At 40.5% G+C, this 21754-nt stretch overlaps 1 protein-coding gene across 2 annotated transcripts in view; it reads right to left on the reverse strand.

The window, feature by feature from the left end:
• Positions 1 to 1195: 1195 nt before the first annotated feature.
• LOC111152019 (kelch domain containing 10) overlaps positions 1196 to 21754 on the reverse strand; it is a 64810-nt gene continuing 44251 nt past the window's right edge. For both annotated transcript variants that reach the window (XM_022510289.1, XM_022510288.1), the window contains 8 exons: positions 16770 to 16991; positions 15397 to 15551; positions 12619 to 12767; positions 10923 to 11007; positions 9779 to 9845; positions 9199 to 9246; positions 7061 to 7200; positions 1196 to 6410 (listed from right to left, as the gene is read on the reverse strand). In XM_022510289.1, the coding sequence (XP_022365997.1) occupies positions 6201 to 6410; positions 7061 to 7200; positions 9199 to 9246; positions 9779 to 9845; positions 10923 to 11007; positions 12619 to 12767; positions 15397 to 15551; positions 16770 to 16991 (1076 nt within the window). In that variant the 3' untranslated portion in view covers positions 1196 to 6200. The remainder of the gene's footprint in view (positions 6411 to 7060; positions 7201 to 9198; positions 9247 to 9778; positions 9846 to 10922; positions 11008 to 12618; positions 12768 to 15396; positions 15552 to 16769; positions 16992 to 21754) is intronic.

Genomic DNA, 21754 nt, shown 5'->3' on the forward strand with positions numbered 1-21754 from the left:
GGATGGTTTTATCAATGTTCTCTCCCCTCAAGCAATTACTGCAGATTAACCATAAGAGAACTGCTCAGTTATAATGGCTCAGTGACAGCATTTTGACAAACTCGAATTTTATCCATGGAACTGGAAGAAGAAAACCCCCCAAACCAAGCCACTGAAACCTCATCCCACCCAACCCAAGCTGGGGCTTAACTAAGAACCGAATCAGATACAAACAAGACTTCATTTCAAAGCTCTGGCTGGTCGGAAGTCAAAAAGGTATAGGGTCCATTTCTTATTCCTGGCAGGCCTCAGGGGAGTAGACCTCAGAAGAGGTAGGAGAAAGAAAGCAAGGGAAACAAGACTGCTCTGCCTAGTAAGTGTATTAACTGTACCTTATACATTAAGGAGTAGAAATTACATGTTTTCCTCTCGTTGGCTTATATTGTAATATCTAAGATTATTAGTCCCCAGAGGGTATATTTAATCCAATTGTTTGTCGATGGAAACACTGAAAGCTAAGAGGCATGTGTGCAGTTCTGGATGGGAGACCTTACAAGTGACCAGACTTGGAGTGTCCACACTAAAGCCAGACTTCAGAGTTCGCAGAAAAGCACTGCTGGGAGAGGGATCCTAGCAGATGGTGAAGCGACACAAAGCAGAGATTTTAGATAAAGAAGCATCTGGAAGACCAAGGCCAGAACTGGGAACTGTGGTTTCATCCCTAAGGGACTCCTGCGAAGGGCTCAGCTCCTCCTGGGTCTCTTCTCTTGAATCGTTAACAGTTGTGACTCCTTATGTAAAGATTCACATTATTCCCTTTGAATTTCCTTATCGCTCCTCCAGCTCTTCAGAAATGTCTTGACACATCCACACAAACTCGGCTAGTGGTAGTTCGGGGAGTACGCAGGGTGGGACAGGGAAAGGAAAAGGGAGCGTGCCCTGCCCCCATGGTCACTCACTCTTCTGCTGATGTCCTGAGGGGAACAGCGTTCTATTGAGGGGGCGACTGTGTGTCCACGAGTTCCAGACAGTGAGCAGAGGGAAGGAGCCACAGCAGGCAGCGGTGGAAGGCAGATGACTCACAGATATTACAAAGAAAAGTGGGCCCTGCTGGGTCGGGAAAGGAGCGGCGGAGGTGGGTGGACCGAGGCTTCCGTCCCAGCGGTGAGGTCACATACACGCAAATGACCGTCAATCAAGGCAGCCTTGCACCAAATCGATTTGGATAAGATTTATTGATCAGATTGTTTTTAGAAAACCAACAGCAAAACACTGACAAGGTACATAAATACAGATTGGACATTTTAGGGTAAATTCACTATTTTTCCTACTTGCTTGTAGGAAACCAGGTAAGGTGGAGAAGCTGTCCTGATCATATGGCATGCACACCGGACTGCAAAAGGACTTCCACACTATTGAACAGGACTGTGGCAAATAGCTTGAAAAGTAAGGCAAGCATCGTGTGTGGCCTAAGCGCACCCTGTACGGAGAGCCGAGCCCAGGCCTGCCCTCAGAGACTGCATGACAGGTTTCCCTTTCTTGCCTAGGTTCTTCCAGTCAAATGCTCATCGGCAGGTGCCTTTACAGGGAGACGCCTGGCGCCGTCCCTGCTCAGACTCTGTGTACAAGGAAGTGGCTCTGGAGAAAGTCAGTGTGTTTCTGATGCCTCCTTTGTATTCTAAATGTGCAACTAGTAAAACAGCAATTACTACACCTTGGTGAACCTGCCTCTGACTCACCCTGTACACTGACTGAGCAGGGCCTTTAAAAAACTTCTAGCAAGTGAAAAAAAAAAAAAAAGATAAAATCATGAAAATTAGACTAAAAAGATGGTACCACTTTTGAAGAACACCTCAGAACTTCTTTTTAACCCCAGGTAAGAGAAGAGGTCGCTTTCTGGCAAATCCAGTGACCTCGGAAGGGAAACGCCATCGCCGGCACAATCTGCACAACACACACGGAGAGTATGGAGCCCTGCCGAGCCCGCCTCAGGCGCTGCCAACGCTCCAGGGGCCCCGAGGAATCTGGGGAACCAAAGCACTTGAAGCTAACAGAGACCAGTCTGGGGAGCTCATGACCACGGACCATAAACCCTCATCCGTCCTGGAGCTCAATGCCAGATCAATGAAGAGAAGGAAATGGCTTTTTGTGCTACATCGGAGTGCTGGCAGCTAGACAAATGAATAACGGTGCCACTTTCTAAACATCTGTAAGACCACGTAAAAACAAGCCGCTTTTACAGAATGAAGACCAACACAGACTTCCAGGATAATTCAACCTTTCTTACATGCCAAGCTATATGGCTGGAAAGGGTATTTCCAAAGGGAAAATAAGGCTCCTGCAAGAACAGAGGAAATGCAAGTATTTGTCAAGAGCCAAAGAAATGTGTTCAAATGAAGGGATTTCCTCTGCTTCACACACAGTAGCTGCTTCTTCCCATAGGCGCAGAGAGCTCTTTGGTGGTTAGAGGAGAGACAGCCTCGAACTCAGGGCAGGAACACTACGCCGAAGCAGAGGAGTGAAGAGTTAACATCTCGACTCAGGATTACCACCCGTGGGTCCTAATTCCAGCGTTCAACAGCTGTCATCAAATTGACAATTACGGCTAATAGGGCTGCTTATATGCTTGCTGGTTTCTAGCCCTCCGTGATTCTTCTTTTTCATTTCTAACTACTTATTAGCCCCACTCCACTAAAAAGGAGGTGCTTGTGGGAGAGGGCTAGGGAGGAAGAATATAAATGAATCAATTGTTTGATAGAAAAGTTGAAACACTGATTAATTATGAATTTCAATTATCTGTGCTTTACCCTAGCTACCCTGGGTAACCAAAGGTCACTGTTAATAAACCTTTTGCTTAGAAAAGTTAATGTTTATTATTATACGTTTAAATCTATCTGTGTAATGGAAATGAATAATTTAGAGCAAATTTTTACACCAAGTCACTAGGGCGCTGAAAAAAAAATTCTGCCAGTGGAAAGGATTTCAGTTTGGCCCCTGAAGAACAGTTAAAATTTCCATCTACTCTATATTGGTTTATAGATTTTCCAGAATGTGGAAAATATTTTATTAAATGAAGAAAGCATCATTGTCTTCATTTAATAACATATTATGTTCACAGATAAATTAGTATATACATGGGAGAACTGATAGTATTAAATATTAGGTTTTAATTCTCCATTTAGGAAATTCCTTACAGGTAGACTTCTCTTTTTGTGGGCAAAGAAATGTAGGAAGATATGCACACATGAGATAGTACAAAGATGACTGGGGAAAAGTCTCAACTCTAACGAGCCCAAGGAATAAAAAGTCTTTAAGAGTTGGAGTAAGAAAACACAGACTTGAAGATCCAGACTGACCAAGAGTTGGTTTATGGTAGCTGATCACATCTCACATTCTTGATATAAGCTGACTCTAAAGCAATGAGCTGGCTTCCCCAAGGCAGATTAAAAAAGAAAAAAAAAAAAAAAGTAGTCTACCTGCTTTGTAGTTACACCCTATATATAATCTTTATATATTCATATGTGTTTCTATATATTGCACTTCAATTTACAGGACTGCAGTAAGATGGCAGGGAGTGCCTCAAAGAGGCAGAGAAGCAGCAGGCATAATCTTTCCTAAACCAAGTAACAATGTCAGGAATTCAGGGCGCTGGTTACAGGTATACTAAACGGCTGGGGACCCCCTATATAAAATTCTAGTCATGTACATTTAAGTCATCATACACACAGTCTTATTTGGCATCCAGAACATGTGCATATGTGCGGTTCTATAGCACTTTGAGCTGGTCACACCACATCCTTTTCACTAGTATTATATTAAAAGAAGACACTTTAGACCAAGGATATGTACTTTTATAAAAACATCACATAGAAGGTCTTGGATGTCAGGCCTCCAAAAGTCTACCTCAAAGAAGACTGCCCTCAGAAGGCTTAAATCCTTTTTTGCTAGCAAGTGTGGATTGAACTAGACTCTCTTTCTAGCTCTCCAGTGTAGCAAAGCTAGAGATCTGCTTATTTCCCAAGGAGCATGGGAAGATAAGAACAGAGGCTGAGCATTCAGGCTTTGGTCCCTATATAAATCCATGACAAAAATCCTTTTACCACCCTAGACAGCACAGCTTATTGAACTGGATATATTCCACCAAATATCCAGAGACCAGGCTGAGTCATGCAGCAAAGCCTTGTCTTGAACTCATGGCGCTGCTCAAACTGACTTGCTCTGGAGAGAGCTCCTCTCTGGAGTAAGCTAAGCAGTGGGTGGTAAGAGGCTAAATGTCAAACAGACTTGGTCATGGCAAGATGGGAGGGGTCCTCTAGAGGAGTTGCTCCTTCTCCTCCTCTGGACCTTACCCCTCAGTCCCCCCAAAAGGACCCAAACTCACAGGGGAGTGGTATTCTAAGACCTTGCAGACTATGGGCACCATGAACTCAACCCAACATGGGTGGGATGTTCTAATAAGGCATGGAAGTTAAAAGTCCAAGTCTAGAGACCACAGTTTTCTCTTCTCCAGAACTCAACAATGGATGGTAACTTTAGCCACAACTCAAAAGTGATTTTAAATCCACACAAGAGCTAAAGAGATCCCTTCTGGGATGAAGGAAAAAAGAAGAGTAACTTTAAGAGCTAAGTGGAAAAGAGGCACTTAAAGGAAAAAATGTGTCCCAAATCTCCCATCTGAGCCTCCTGTCGTGAGGTGACCGATGGGATGATCAGCACTGTGCCTTCTCGTACGCCTGCAGCACCTGGCGAACACCTGAGGACTTCCAAATGCTCACATCTCAGTGACTTGCTCAACTATCTAGCAGCCTGATGGCAAAGAAGTGAAAATTTAGGTCACTCCTTTCTTAGAGTTAAAATACAAAACAAAACAAAACAAAACAAAACAAAACAAAACAAATAAAACCCAGAACTAAAACTTCACACCAAAAAACTAATGATCCTCGGTTTCATTCCTTCCTCATGCTAGTTTTTAAAATGATACTTAGCTCATCGGGAAGGATGACTTATGGCTTCCCCCACCTCACCAAGACCTTTTATCCAATAACTAGACAATTACTCACAGCACCATGCATATTAAAAGCAGACCAAAAAAGGAGACAATAAACTAAGGGAAAAATCAAGGACCAGTTGGCTTTCCAGAGATAAAACCTGTTGCCTGAGAAAATGGCAGGTGTGTGGCCCAGTGTCAGAAAAGAAACAGCTGTGAAAAGGAAGTGGCCAATATGACCGTTGGGCCTCACAGTCTGGTGCCGAGGCCCTCCCTGCCCTGCTCTTCTCTGGCCTCTTACAAGCTTCTTTATGTCCCATGGCATTTATGCCACACATTTAGGGTTTACAAGTCCTCCCATGAAGAAGTCAAAGAGATATTTGAAACCAGGAATAAGCACAGAAGAATTTTGAAACTGCCCACAACAAAGAACTGTGACCACCATAAACTCCTTGATTCAAAACGTTCTTGGTGCCATAATTTCTAAGAGCCACAATAAACCACACAACTACAACACACACATAAGCCTTGTGACGAGCCAAATCTAACCACTGCTGGCACCATAAGGATAAGAAAAGAAATCACTAATCAAGAGTTGCTGAACTGCTTGACTTTCCTCCAAAGTCAAAGGATGGGTTTGGGTATCTATGCAGCAAGATGTCAACCAGTGCTGCCACCAGAGCCAGCTACTCAATTAGCAGCATCTTGGAAAACAGTAAGTTAAACATCTAGGTTTGCATATAACCCGCACGATTCTCAAGGTTAGCCTTCTTGTTCTATCCTGAAACTTCTCATTGTTGTGGCTAGACTTAAATATTTAAAAATTTTATTTTTTTTTTGTCAATGATGCTTCTTTAATTTGTAGAGCATTGGCTAACATGGTCATAGTTTCAGAGTTCCTTTAAAAAATTATCCTATCTTGATTCACAACATTATTAAGGTACCTTCAGACTTTCCCTCAACTCCATCAAGGAAGAGGGAGTATGTGAATGTGTGTGTGTGTGTGTGTGTGTGTGTGTTGGGGCAGGAGGGAGAGAAGCAAAGAAAGAAGCACAAGGGAAAGTGAGATTTCCATAAACTTAAAACCAATGTACAGAAAGGCATCTGATGTATTTTCTGAATAAGGCCTTGATCAGGGTAACCAATCCTCTTTGTAGCACATTCTACACTGCCCATAAATAAAGGAGTCTCTTTAAATTAACATTTCCAGTATCAATGAACAGTCCAGAAATCCTCATTTCAAGCGCTCGATGAGTCCCTGTGTGAGTCCAAGGTGCAGAAGCTGTGTTCGGGAGAGGTTTGCTAGGTTAGGGAAGGCCGCAAGCAGCTTCTCCCATGCCAGTTCCAGCAGGCTAGGTACCACCAGCCAGATCTTAAACAATGACCCAGTCCGTTTGTTTTCATGGATGTTTACCACTCCTCCATGGATGTACATGCAACCAGCCTGTGAACAAATGGCAGTCAAAAGGGGATAAATTCAAATGGGAAAGAAACAGATGCTGAGGCTGAAGAGTCAGCAAAAAATTGCCCACTAGGCCAAAGTGAGATGAGGTGAAGCAAAAAAGAATTTCTCATCGATTCCAACACAGAGATCAAGAAGGGTTTAAGTAATGAATGAGTTACTAGGAGAAAACTGTAGCTTTTTTCTTTTTCTTTCTTTCCTTTTTTTTTTTTTTTTTTAACTTCAGCAAACATTAAGCTAACATTATATGAAGTATTCACAGTGCCAAATACTGGGAATACAAAGATGAAAATAAAGGCCCTTGCCTTCGTGAAACTAATGGGATCTTTAACAACAGGCTTCGTGGGGATAGAGCTATTCTGCCTTCCCAGAAGACAGCTTTTCTGTCCCTGCCAGGGCCTGAATGCCACACACAGCCTTCCTTTCACCTTTCTATTGCTTTTAAACTGTGTGTATGGTTTCTCTCCCCTTTTCTCAAAGGGAGAGCTTGCTTTGTCTTGAAGAAAGTTGTAGAAACCCATTCTTAACTCAAGATTGCTAACTGCAGAATCTTTTTCTTTTGCTAACTTTGCTGAAAAGATTTCCTTATCACCTGCAACTATGTACGGAAGGTTAAGAAAACAAAAACTTACCGGTGTAACAGCTGCACAGTGAAAATAAACTGGCTCGGGCATGGTAGCCGGGAGCTTCACCCACTGAAAGGTCTGCAGATTCAACTTCCAGATATCTCCCAGGATCACTTCTCCGTTATAGCCCCCACAAATAAACACATCTATCAAGAAAAGAGAGACCCCAGATCACACAAAAGAAAAGAGACACGGCAACAGCATGTTTCGTAGCAGATCACCCTGTGAGCTGACAGGGGACCAGTTCTGTGCATCTCCTCCAGCACAGATGACTGTGGCTGAGTGGTCCTCTCCGGCTGCTGTCATGTCCCTCAGTAAAGTACGGACACTGTGCTGGGATCTTTGCTAGGACTAGGGATGCAAGTCTCTAAGCAGGCTCCATGTCTGGGTCCTCAAATCCAAATACCTGTAGGTACCTGGCACAGGAAGTGAATGAACAAGAAGGTCCAGGGAAAATAAGCCAACAGGAGCGCACACACTCTAAAGGGGGAGATGGTGACGCAGCGCCAGCTGACCTATACCATGTGGAACTTAAGGCCCACAACAGCCAGATCTTCTGATTTTTCCACAGAAGCTGGAAATCTGGATTTTTTTTTCCTAAGGGAAACATTTTGATTTTTAAGTGTTATCCGCTAATCCAAAAAAATTTAAGACACATACGAGCCAGACACAACATAACTGCAGGCCACCAGTTTGCAAATTCTTCTTTCAAATAATGTTCTAGAAAGGATGGATATTTGTCTGCCCATAAAGACAAATGTCCTTTATGCAGACATTTAACCTGAGGAGAAACATTCACTGCAATGTTCAGTTCGGAGGCATAAAAGTGGTTCTTCCAAGCTTTCTTTAGCCAAAGGAGGACAGTGTGAAGTCCCATTTGATCTACACAGTTCTTTCTTTCAACCTTCCCCAAAATCAAAGGTTTTTCATCATTGTTGTTGTTTTGTTTTTGTAAAGTTAGATAGTTATAACTGGTCAGCTTGTAACATTCAAACAAAATGCCCCAAACTAAGACTGAATTCCACTGGTACGGTATCCGGCCTCAATGGATCAAATGAGATGTCTTCATTCAGGTCTAGATCAAGCTCAAGCCAATACTTAATTAAACTATAAAACACACTGGAGGGACGCCTGGGTGGTTCAGTTGGTTAAGCCGCTGCCTTCGGCTCAGGTCATGATCCCAGCATCCTGGGATCGAGTCCCGCATCGGGCTCCTTGCTCAGCGGGAGCCTGCTTCTCCATCTGCCTCTGCCTGCCACTCTGTCTACCTGTGCTCACTCCGACAAATAAATAAATAAAATCTTTAAAAGTAAATAAATAAATAAAACACACTGGAAACTTTTTTGACTAAGATTCAAGAAAAATTTAGCGCCAAGGCAAAGTATAGCTTTGCTTCCTTGAGAGGCAAAGCTGAACAATGCCACGATCTACACATCTTATCCAGAAAGCAGAAGCATCATAAAAAGCAGCTTTGTACTGGAGATGGCAGCATAATCCTAGTTAAATCCCAACTAAACTGCTGAAAGGATATGGGCTCTCAAACTCACTTATACACACCCTCCCCCCAGGAAAAATGGAAGGGGGTGTACCAAACTATAAAATAAGCTGTAAATTAGAAGACAGGAGGGTTGTCCAAAGAGGAGTCATTTATCACACTTGGACGAGGTAGGCACAGCTGCTTTGGGAAGCCATACAATGCCTCTGTTGTAATACAGCCAAAGAATGAGCTAAGAGTCCTATTTGGCATTAGACAGAGCACAGAATAAACTTTATGAAATACCACTCTGAAGGAGTTACTGTAATTTTAATACTATGTCCACCGAGGTCTCAATTATATGTCAAGATTATCAGTATTACCAACCATAACCATAGACAGCTTCGGGGTGGAGTGCTGAAAGGTCAGCCCGTATAAGAAAAGCTTATTTATTGCCATTCTTTGAGTTCTCTAGTAACTGAGGGAACCCAGACACCCGACTCATGTACCTGATGAAAACCACTAAAAGAAGCATAACTTTATGGATTTCTCTTGAGTTTAAACTATAAGATAGACTCTTCTCAAAATTATGCCCTTTATATACACATGAAGACATTCTCAGCACATACAATTATAAAAACGGAACTAGAATGTTCTTTAGAAACCTTACCATTTTTTATTTGAACACAACTGTGACATCTTCGGGCTGCAGGAAATCCTGCCAAACACATAATAAACACAGAAATTCCATTATTCACAGAAAAACTAAGACTAACGCTGATGTGCCATGGTGAAAGACACACTAGGAATAACTCTTAAACACTTAAAACAATCCCATTGTTGCATTAAGCAAACACTGACTAGTCCTTCCAATCCTTCCTTATTTCACACTAAAATAAAGCCATCCAAGTCTCACTGTAACCGTACAGCATTCAGGTGCCAGGGTAACAAAACGGGATGGTAGGGCAAGGAGTTACTAGTGGCTTTTCCAAGTCCTTTTACCCACAAAAAGATGGGTGGATCTTGATTCAAGTGTCTACTTCCTAAACCACCCACATTTCTCTGTTCCCACAGAATGCAACAATCCCCATTAAAAGTCTCTGCACAATTACAGAGGAAGAATAATAATTGGACCAGCATAACGTATTTTACTTGTCATATAACTCAATAAGAGTACTTTCCCCCCTTCAAAACAAGTAAAAATTAAAATATATTTATTAAAGATAAGTGAATCAATATTTTAAATTTACCTATTTTTTCATGGGGTTTTGTGGCAATTTCCTCCCATGCGTTCGTTTCAAGGTTGTAGGCATGGATCTTGGGGAGAAAAAAAAAAAAAAAAGAAGAATCACACACGTAATTTTAGCTAGCCTGAAAACCGGATTTTTTAATAACAGCCTATACAAACACGTATTCTTAGTTGGAAAGTCTTCATTTCTTTTGCCTTTCCCCAATCTTCCCTAATTCCAAAAGAAGGCAAAACATTAAATGATACAGTTGAAAGTTAAACAGATATAGGATTCCAATTTTTTTTTAATCACAGAAAAAAAAGAAAACAGTTGAAATTCTGCAACTGTCACATTTTTTACAAAAAACATTTATCATTTTTATACCAGAAAATAAGTAAGTGTTGATAAGAAAATATGAGAATGCAGTTTTGACAAAACTTGAAAAAGAACAATAAAGTGCCAAAACAGCCCAGGGGCTCTGTAGCCTAATCTAGATTTCTCCTGGGAGATGTTGATTTAGCAACACCACAGGAGTGGATGAATAAAAACCCATTAGAGCGCAGCTTCCTACAGATGCATAGTCCTAGACCTGCAAAGTTCTTTCTAGATACACAGCACTGACGATGACAGAGCTGTGACATCCTGAGCATCATGGTTCCAGTTCTCATTAGTTTCTCCACACGAGCTACTATGTCTTCCTTTTAGTCACTTCCCCCATCCAGCTTATGAGGGGATAATTTTCATGTATTTTCAGAGTGTGATCGATACAACGGTCAACTGGAAAGCATATCAGGGACAAAGTTTGGCCATATGTTATAAAGAGCATGTAACATAAAACAGGTGTTAAGGGGCACCTGGGTGGCTCAGTGGGTTAAGCCTCTGCCTTCGGCTCAGGTCGTGATCTCTGGGTCCTGGGACTGAGTCCCGCATTGGGCTCTCTGCTTGGCAGGGAGCCTGCTTCCTCCTCTTTCTCTCTGCCTGCCTCTCTGCCTACTTGTGATCTCTCTTTGTCAAATAAATAAATAAAGTCTTAAAAAAAAAAAAAAAAGGTGTTAAGAAACTGTTCCAAAATTCAAGTATCTATAGTCAGAGAATTATCTTACTTAGTATGAAACATGCCTCTCTCTGTCCTTTTCTCTCTCATTATTATTATTTTTAAATATACCTTGTTTAAGGAATAAGCTGTCCAGGAAGTACCACCTCCCAAGATGTAAATCCTCTGCCCATCATGTGCAATTTCATGTCTGTATCTGAAAACATACATGGAATCTGTTTATAATGAAGTGAAAAATGATCTACCTAAGATTTTGCCATAAGGCTTTTGTTGGATAATTATTCATAGTAATAAATTGTTAGAAACAAGCTAAGTGTTTAACAATAGTGAATTGGTTAAATGAATTACAGAATAGACATCAAATGGATTAGCGTGCAACCAGTAAGAATGTAGGCAGAGAGGACAGTTAATATATCAAGAACTTCTTTCCATGTCATTAACTGGAAAAAAAAAAAAAGTTATGTAAGAGCAGATAGGCTCTAATCCCATGAAAAATTTATACATACACAAATACGCAGAGAAAATGACTACAGAGATAGATCCAAAATGTTAACCCTGGCTATCTCTAGATTTATATTTTATTTTTTCATTTTCTTCATTTTACTTATTTGCCTTTTCCAGATTTTCTAAAATCTTTTTGTGATAACTTTGTATAAGGGGGGAAATTATTACAGAGTTTTTAAAAAGTGATCTGTCTACATTTCATTAGAAACCCCACAGTATGGACTTTCAAATTAAGATACTTATTTAATAGAAAAAAAATATCAGAAAAATTCTGCCACATAGAACTGTGATTATAATGTGAAACACCTACCAGGACTTTTATCCAAGCAGTCTAGCTAGAAGCTGAAACAATTTATAATGTGTCCATAAAATGATTCAAGAAGGCAACCATGTGAAAATGCTCTGAAAACTTAATCTATTTCCTCCTTTCCCTGAAGGCCCTGGTGCTGATAAAATAAATTACATCAAAATTATTCCAGCAGCAGCCCACCCCCCTGAGTCCTCACATGGTAGCTCTGCAAACATCAGCCCACTGCCACACTACAACAAAGATAAAGCCTTCCTTAGAACCTCTAGGCCATTTTGTTTAAAGGAAACGAAGAGATAACTGGATTCATCTAAACAAAGTGAATAAAAAAGTATTTACTGTCTTTGCTTTTAAACTGGAGAGGAAAAAAGTATTTCACAGAGTTTAATTCTAAGAGGCAAGTCCTAGCAGGAAAGAAAAGTGAAAGGCCTAGGACTGCTCCCAGAAGGTGGCTAGGAGCACCCTGTGATGTCTGCATGCTTAACAGGGCACTTGAAATGAAGGTCCTCCCCTCCTCTCAACCACCCATCCAACCACCACGCCCCCCACGCCCCAATCAATATTCACTGAGTACCACTATGGGAATTGAGTGCCACAGGCTCTCTGGGTATACAGCTGCGAGCAAATGAGCCAAACAATCCCAAAACGCAAGTTAAGAAGGCAAAACAAAAGTAACTAGAAAGTGATTGTTTTGTCTGTAATGTGGTATTTAATTACATTTGCTACCACTGGTTTCTTCTTCAAAGTGTTTCTATCTTCCTAATGCAGGAAAAAATGGATTATAAAAGGAAATACTATGAGAAAAAAATCTATGGTTAAGGGGGAAATATCATTCCTTAACCAGACGACTTTTCTTTAATGCTGAACTGGGATCTACCAGCCAGCTGGCTATTTTAACCAGGCTGTAAGAGTCTTCCTCCAACCGTATTAGCAGTATTCAGAAAAAAGTCAAACTTAGCAAGAAAGAATAAATATGCTTTGATCCCAGAGCCTCACCTCTCTTCTGGCAGATCACAGGACAGGTTGTTTGGTTTCAGTTGTGTCCACTCTCTCGTGTTGAGATCTAGTTTGTGCAGATCTGTGCTGTAAATGTAGCCAGTTGTCCCTCCAAAAACATAGAGGGAGCCATTGATGATCGCCATGGCCTGGAGGGCAAGGAAAGGTGAATACCATGGATTCATTAGCGCCTGATTAAAGAATACAGACGTATTCAATACCCCAAAATGAGACTTCATGAAATTCTCTTCTACTTTTTAACCTTCTAAAATAGCAGACCTTTAAAAGATTATAGATTTGGGGGGAACCGAGGTGGCTCAGTCAGTTGAGCATCTGACTCTTGATTTAGGCTTAGGTCATGTCATGGTCCTGGGATCAAGCTCCATGTCATTGTGCTCCCTGCTCAGTGGGGAGTCTGCTTGTCCTTTTCCCTCTGCTCCTCCCCCAACTCAGGCTCTTTCCCTCTCTCACTCAAATAAATGAATAACAAATAAAAATTTTTTAATAGATTTGATTTATTTATTTGACAAAGAGAGACACAGTGAGAGAGGGAACACAAGCAGGGGGAGTGGGAGAGGGAGAAACAGGCTTCCTGCTGAGCAGGGGGGCCAATGCGGGGGCTTGATCCCAGGACCCTGGGATCACGCCCTGAGCTGAAGGCAGACACTTAACGACGGAGCCACCCAGATGCCCCTAAAAAATAAAATCTTTAAAAAATATACCTAAAAATAAACAAATAAATAAAAGATTAACGATTTTTAGAGAACCCAGGGATTATTTTTAGAAGGGTAAAGCTTTGGGGTGCCTGGGTGGTGCAGTTGGTTAAGTGTCCCACTCTTGGTTTTGGCTGAGGTCATGATCTCAGGGTTGTTAGATCAAGCCCTGCATCGGGTTGCTCAGCATGGAGTCTGCTTATGACACTCTCTCCCTCTTCCTCCGCCCCTTCCCCACCACATGCACTCTCTCTCTCTCAATCTAATATATAAATAAACAAATCTTTAAAAAGAAAGAAAAGTTAAGAAAGAAAGGTAAAGCTTTGCTCAACTACAAAGCAGTTCTACCCAGATAGGCAAGAGGACTGGATATCGTTTAGGGGTCCTGGCCAACCAAAGAATGTATACATCACGGACATAAACATTTCCACGCAAAGCTGCTTCTCTTTTTCTAAGCAGTGTTAAAAAAGACGCTCTCAGGAAGAAGAAGCAGATATGAAAATAAGGCACCAGAACCCCTTAAGTAAAATGTCTAAAGTTGGTAGTCCTAAAAATGTCACATTTTCCACCAGACTCCCGTCAGCATAAATTCCACTTTTGTTATGGTCATTTCTCAGAGTTGTAATGCCTCCTCCAGTGGAATAGTTTATCCAGTATGTACCTCTACACATAGCTCAGGAGGTATTTATTATCAGTACTAATGTTGGCCAGTTGAAAAAGAAGCTAAAGATGCTTTTAAGTTTAGCCGATTACTCTCCAAGGGTCGCCGATGTTGGAGGGTTGCTCCCTATCTTTTTGGATAGAACTTTTCAGACCTAAGGTTTGAAGCACTGGAATCTAACTAGAAACTAATGTCCACATAACCTGTGTTTTAGCTTAGATTAACCTGTATTAAGTCCCTTCCAAGTGCAGATATTATCTACTCTACTACTTAGGTCAGAAAGCTCTCCAAAGAATATCATTTTAGAGATGACAGCACCTTGATATATGTAGAGCCCAAACTCGTTGGGGGTGGGAGTAGAGGCAGGGTGCATCCTGACATTTAAAATACTTCTGTAGAGGGGCGCCCAGGTGGCTCAGTCAGTTAAGCGGCTGCCTTTGGATCATGATCCCAGGGTCCTGGGATAGAATCCCAAATTGGGCTCCCTGCTCAGCAGGGAGTCTGCTTCTCTCCTGCCCCTTTCCCTGCTCATGCTTTCTCCGTCTTCTCCCAAATAAATAAATAAATAAAATCTTTAAAAAAAAAATACTTCTTGGGTGCCTGGGTGGCTCAGTGGGTTAAGCCTCTGACTTCGGCTCAGGTCATGATCCCAGGGTGCTGGGATCGAGCCCCGCATCGGGCTCTCTGCTCAGCAGGGAGCCTGCTTCCTCCTCTCTCTTTGCCTGCCTCTCTGCCTACTTGTGATCTCTCTCTCTGTCCAATAAATAAATAAAATCTTTAAAAAAAAATATTTATGTATAGATCTAGGTCATGATCCCAAATTGGATTAGAAATAAAGAGTGAGGGAAAAAAGGAAAGGAGGTAAAAAACCAGATCTGCAAATTATGACTTCACATCAGAACTGAAAAATCAGGGGGCGCCTGAGTGGCTCGGTCAGTTGAGCGCCTGATTCTTGGTTTCAACTCAGGCCACGATCTCAGGGTCTTGAGATCAAGCCCTATGTGGTGTTGCATTCAGTGGGGAATCTGCTGGAGGATTCTCTCTCTCCCTCTGCCCTCTCCCCACTGATGTGTGTGCTCTCTCTCTTTCAAATAAATAAATTAAGGAAAACAAAAACCCTAGGGACCTGGGTGGCTCAGTCGGTCATGGGATCCTGGGATCGAGCCCCTTGCTGGGGAGACTGCTTCTCCCTCTGCCTCTTCCCCTCCCCACAGACTCATGCTCTCACTCATCTCTCAAATAAATAAATAAAATCTTCTTGAAAAAATGAACTGAAAAATCAAATATTAAACAGTGAATTCATTCTGTTTAAAAAAAAAAGTAGTAACAAATATTCTGACATTGTCCCTAGAACTAGAAAGATCTGCACTAATACATCCACCATGATTGGCCACAGATTGGTACCTGTCCATATATACGGCTGGGTTTCTTCCCCCGACAGCTGAGTAAAGCCCATCTCTTATACTTCACATTACACACATGGACGTCATTGCCGTTGCTCTCACCGAACGGGATGCCTGTACCTCCAAACACCAACAGGTTGTTTCCATGCAGCACAACTGGGGAAGAAGATGCACATGTCCGTTATGTACTGGCTACCTGTGGTCTGTTCCCATGTAAACCCAGAATAAGAGAGACTAAAAAAATGTCTGCTTTAATGTTCTCTCAGAAGGTAACTCAAACCACTGACATCTAACTACTATAAAGTTCTGCAGGAAAAGGCTTACTTCAAACTGTACAGACTAAACCATAAGGCCAGCTCGTTGTTAGGTATGTGACACGTATTCAGTACGTGTTTGTGGAGTTCCTGAAATACTGCGTCTAACACTACTAGAGGACATGAACTATGGCACACCACTGTCACTGAAGACAGTTCAAGTATGCAGCAAAGCAGAGGAAATGAAGTATCATCTTTGCCTCAGCAAAGACCCAGCAGGACTCTGGATGAAGGGATAAAAGGATCATTCTGTTCTTGCCAGGGGAATGAATGATCTCTACTTTTAAATTATGCTTCTGTCACCTTAATCCTTCACCAGATAAAAAGAAACACCAGTATCCTGCTGGTAACTTTGGTGTTCTCTATATTTCTTCTGTTCCTGCCACCACATGCACACACGTACGCACACACACACACATGCACAGACATTCTTTCTCTAACAAGTACCCCCCCAAATCATGCTACTATTTTACCTCAATGGCATTTTAAGAAATCAATTGTTCAGCTGATATAGTTTGAGAGCCAGCATGGCTCTGGAGCCACAAGAGCCAGGTTTCAATTCTTGTATGACCTCAGTAAAGTCCCTTAAGGCCCCTCTAACATCCTGTTTTCCATTTGTACAACGGCAATAATTCTAGTAAGTGCATCACAGAAATGCTGTGAGGTAAACGGATACTACGTGTGGAATACTTTGCTCAGAAGCTACTATCGTCATTATAAACCCCCTCTGTTGATCCTCTACTACATTTTACTTAGCCTGTATCTGCTACTTTCTATTGAACCCTCTGAAATATTACTAATCCCATTTTACAAGTAAGGAACTTGAACCTAAGAATCATCAAGCAAGGAAACGGTATACAGCTAGATTCAAACTCAGGACTCGCCTCCCAAGTGATTCTGAATCACCATGCTGCATTATTACCACAGTAGCAAGTCTCTCCCTTAACAGAGTTTAATCGTATGACAGTATTATTACAAATTATTAACAAGAACCATGTGACACTGACCTGTCCTCACAGACATTTCATAAAGTCAAAAGTTCGGAACTACTTGCACTCACGTGACATAGACGCCAATTCCCGGGGCATGTAGCCATCTGTGCCCATCTGGTGCCATACTCCTGTAGCAAAATGATACCTCCAAAGCTCCCTGAAGAGAGGATAGTCTTCATTATCTGGCCCTCCAGATTCATCATAATCTGGGTTATAACCTCCAAACACATAGAGGTTGGTATTATCTGCCACACAACGATGTCCACTTCGTGCTGGTGGAGGTCTGTGGCCTAGGAGAGAAGAAGACGGGTTTCCACAGATGGCCAAGCAGATTAAAAGCACAAACAAATTTGGTCACAATCATTTTAGCTTTAAGAGGGAATCAGGGAAGTTTTATAACATTGATTTACTTTTTATTTGCTTAGGTTATTTTTTACATTCACACACGGCTACTTAAGTTTTTAAGGAGCTAGTCTCCATTTCTATTTCATACAACTAACTTTCAGATTTTGGTCACTGTGAAAAGTTTTTTTTCCAAGGGAGATAAAATAGCATTATAAACTCAAAAAAATGGTTGACAACTTGAAATTTTCAAGAAGGAGGAGGGGTTTAATAAGCAAAAAGCTAACAGGACAAATTTTCGTATTTCCTTAGAGGAGAACAAAAACACAGGCCAACTAAATTAAACTGAAAATATTAGAGAACTACATAAATATAATCACAAATGTGAATGAGTCATGTATAAATAAAAATACACACACATAAAACCTATGATTTGTCCACACTATATAATCATACACTTAAAAAGAAAACTGGCTTTCAAAGAGTTATAGAAAGATTTAGAATTAAATACCACTCCAGACAGTATGGCAGTTAACAAAAAATATCCTTATAGTTATCTCAAAGAGCATCTTTCATCCTACTGAGAGCTTTACTAAGAAAAGCTATTTCTACAGTTTATATTTGAAAGCTATCTGAAGTTTAAATTGCATCAACTAGTTCACTAAAAACTACTTTAAGATTAGAGTAAAAAACCCTAAATTCTTAGATTATTTCTATTATCCTTACAATTTTTTATACCAGTCTACACAAACCCTTACATAGCTACAGAACCAAAGATGCTTAACTCCATACTGGATGGAATAAAAAGCCACAACAGTTGTCGGTCACCCTAAAGACTTACCTACTTTCTTATACTAGGAATAGATACTAGTATAATGTTAATTAATATTTAGGATGATGCTGGACACCTAACAAACATGTTATATTAAAAAAAAAAACACTTATTACCAACCTAACATAGGCCTTATGTATTTTGTTAATCAAAATCTCACTTCCTGGGGTATAAATTCAAATAAGAACAGAAAAGAAGTTGCACCTATCTAGAGAAACTAAACAACAAATAAACCATGAATCAATCACTGAATCCCTCAACTCTGACCTGTCAGTCCTGTCTGAGAATCTTTGAGGACTCCTTCCTGCTCAAGTACAGTTTTCAACTCACAATTTAGAGCCTTTCACAACATAACTTTGGCCTGATAGCTCACACCTCTGCCTAAGTTTGTCTCTCTGCTTAAAAAGCCAAGTCTTCCCTTAGCCCTTGGCCTGGTCTCCTACCCTACCCTTCAACGCCTACTTGTGGAAATGCCTCCAAATCCAGGCCTTACAGCTTTCTCATCGTTAAACCCTAGGGCCCTTAAAGTTCAATACCCTGCGATTCAAATAAGAGGATATACACTCACAGCAAGATTATTATACCATATCTATGTAAATACATGAATATAATATTAGGCAAACTATAATCAGTTAGAAAATTTACTCATAAGCTGTGATTTACCTCAACTGAAGAACTAAATTTCTCTTTCTAGGACTCTCAAAACATAGAAAGTGTGGTGTGGAAAGAAAAAGCAAAAGCTCCTACAAATGTCTAGATTTGAATCCAGGTTTCTAACTGCCACCTTGAGCAAGTCACTGACCCTCACTGTATCTCAGCTTCCTCATCTTTATAAGGGGGTATTATGCCTGTACCTCACAGATTTTTCAGACTTCTATTAAAATGCTTATTGGCAAAAAAATAAAATAAAATAAAATTAAAAAATAAATAAAATGCTTATTGGCAGGGCGCCTGGGTGGCTCAGTGGGTTAAAGCCTCTGCCTTCAGCTCAGGTCATGATCCCAGGGTCCTGGAATCGAGCCCCGCATCGGGCTCTCTGCTCAGTGGGGAGCCTGCTTCCTCCTCTCTCTCTGCCTGCCTCTCTGCCTACTTGTGATCTCTGTCTGTCAAATAAATAAATATTTTTAAAAAAATGCTTATTGGCTTATATATTAATCTTTCCAAGTGTGTGAACTATTTGAAGAAAGAAGAATGTACTTGCATTCACCTTTCTAGTACCAAGCCCAAGGCACACAAAAAATACTAAACAAAAATTTACAAATTTTTCTCTACTCATTTTGTTAACATTTGTTTTTCTTCTCCAAATAGGTTAGAAGCTCCTCAAAGGCAAAGATCATGTATAACAATTGTCCTGTATTACCCGTAACACCTGAAACCAGTGGAGTGATATAAAAGACACTAGGAGACAGGGCACCTGGGTGGCTCAGTTGGTTAAGCGACAGCCTTCAGCTCAGGTCATGATCCTGGAGTCCCAGGATCGAGTCCCACATCAGGCTCCCAGCTCCAAGGGGAGGTTGCTTCTCCCTCTGATCTTCTCCCCTCTTGTGCTCTCTCTCACTCCCTCTCTCAAATAAAAATAAAATCTTAAAAAAAGAAAAAAGACACTAGGAGTTTCATGATTCTAGTTTCAGGTTAAAGTAAACAGTGACAGGGATGATCAAAATAGTGTATAGCTCCCAATGGACTTTGATATCATTATACTTCAGAGAAATCGTATATGATTTCAGGGGCAGGGGTTGGATTATGCAATGGTCTTCTCAAAACAGAAATGCTTCTAAAATTAGTGAGACAAATTTAAAGAAAAAACAAAACAGAGTTGTTGTGGTCAATAGATGGGAACTTTGAGAATCTTTATAACGTCATATGCTTTACTCCCTGACGTCAACAGATACTTTTCTAAAACTGCTTTTGGACAAATATTTGAAAAGACATACACTATATTCTAGGATTTTCTCTCTATAATTTTCCACTATGAGTTACCTGACAACTATTTTTGTGACAAATATAACTCAAATGGATTAAAGGTTGAGGAGTTAGTGAAAAGATGGTCTTATATTTATTCACTCATTCATTCATTCATTAAGCCAAAAATATTACTGGATACTTGCTATGTACCAGGTACTGCCTAAGGTGCTGGGGATACAGTGATAGGACCACTATCATTTCTGTCCTCTAGAGCTTAAAGTCTAGTCCTGCACTTTCAATGCAGTAGCCACTAACCATGTATTAATGCTGAGCACTTGAAGTGAGGATGGTCCAGAATGAGATAGGATTTCAATGTAAAATACCCACTGGATTTCAAAGATTTAGTATCCAAAAATGAATACAGAATTACTAATTTTTGTATTGAATGTATGTTGAAATGTATTTTTGATGACCTGAGTTAAATAGAAGTATTAAAATTAATGCCACCTTTTACTTTTTTAATGTGACTACTGGAAATTTTTCAATTTGTGGCTCAGGAAACATTTCTATTGAACAGGGCTGGTCTGACTCAGTTGCTGGCTTTTGTAATCCCATTATCTATGCAAATTAAACTGCTGGGTAAAGAGAACCTAATCAATGTTTGATAAATATTAAACATGCTGTCAAGAAGTCTGATAGCTGGGAGTAAAAGGTAACTCTTCTTTTTCTTCGGTCAGTAACTAGAGATTTCTTTGTACATATTTATAGCCCAAGAGTGACTAACATATCAGAAAGTCAAATTTTACTTTGAATAAATCATGGGAATTTGTCAGGGCTAATGCCATGGAGACTAAGCACTTATTTTCATCATGTGGGATACAGCACAGGTTCATCAGCCTTGACCAAAATAAAACTGGGTTTTAGATTGTTAAATAGTTCTCTGAATCCTCCCCCAAACTCTCCATGTGCAAATCCCACTTTCCTAAAAATGACTTGCTACTAATAAAATTACCCTTTGAATTAGGTTACCTAATTCAGAAACTTCCACTAGAAAATGTAAAAATCTCAAGCGTAAAAAAGTCAAAAATTAAAACTGAGCTAGTACGCAGAGGTGACTCCCAATATCCACAAGGCAACATCCAGCTAAGGCAGTGTGTACCTATGATGTCTGAACCATCTTCTCTTCCGTGGGCTCACCTTGTCACCAACACTTGCTCTTTAACCCAGGGCAGAAGCAAGAGCTCGTGGTAACCAGGGAAATGGGCTTTAGTTTCTACTACAGCCCAAAGGAAGAGAGAAGCTAGCTGCCCAACATTAAGGTGACAGATGATTAGCCAGATTAGTCAATATTTTCACCATTACAGTATTTTAACAAAGCTTCCTTTACATATGTTCACATGCAAATGTCTGAGTACTTCTGCGTCAAAGGAATATATGCTTTAAAGTGTTACAGATGCAATGTGACAGAGCCATATTGCTCTCCAAAGAGACTGGAACAATTATACTCCTAAATGATTTCTGGAAGTGCTTATTTCTTCACAGTCTCTTTAACCTCTCTCCTATGTGCCCATCAGAAGGGTACAAATTAGGGTCAGGTATCTGTATTTCCCTGATTTTTTACTAGTGCACATGTTAACCGGCCCATTTATATTTCTTCTGTGGGGAGCTGCCTGATCATACCCCTTGCCCTCTTTTCTATCTACCTAGTTGTTATCTTACAGATTTGTAGAAATTATTTATTTATAATATTTCTTTTATCCAACCTGCTACTTGTCTTAATTTTATCTTTTAATGTATGGAAGTTTTTGTGTTACTGAATCTCTCAATCTTTTAATAAAGGTTCCTTTGCAAAAAAAAAAAAAGAAAAGAAAAGAAAAAAGACTGCTTTATATCTCATTTATCTCTGAATCATAAAATTATAAAAATATTTTCATTTAGTTCTAGTAATTTTACAGATTTTTTTTTAATACTCAG

The sequence above is a fragment of the Enhydra lutris genome, unplaced genomic scaffold, assembly GCF_002288905.1.
Source record: "Enhydra lutris kenyoni isolate GAN:26980312 unplaced genomic scaffold, ASM228890v2 scaffoldscaffold27, whole genome shotgun sequence".
NCBI lineage: Eukaryota > Metazoa > Chordata > Mammalia > Carnivora > Mustelidae > Enhydra > Enhydra lutris.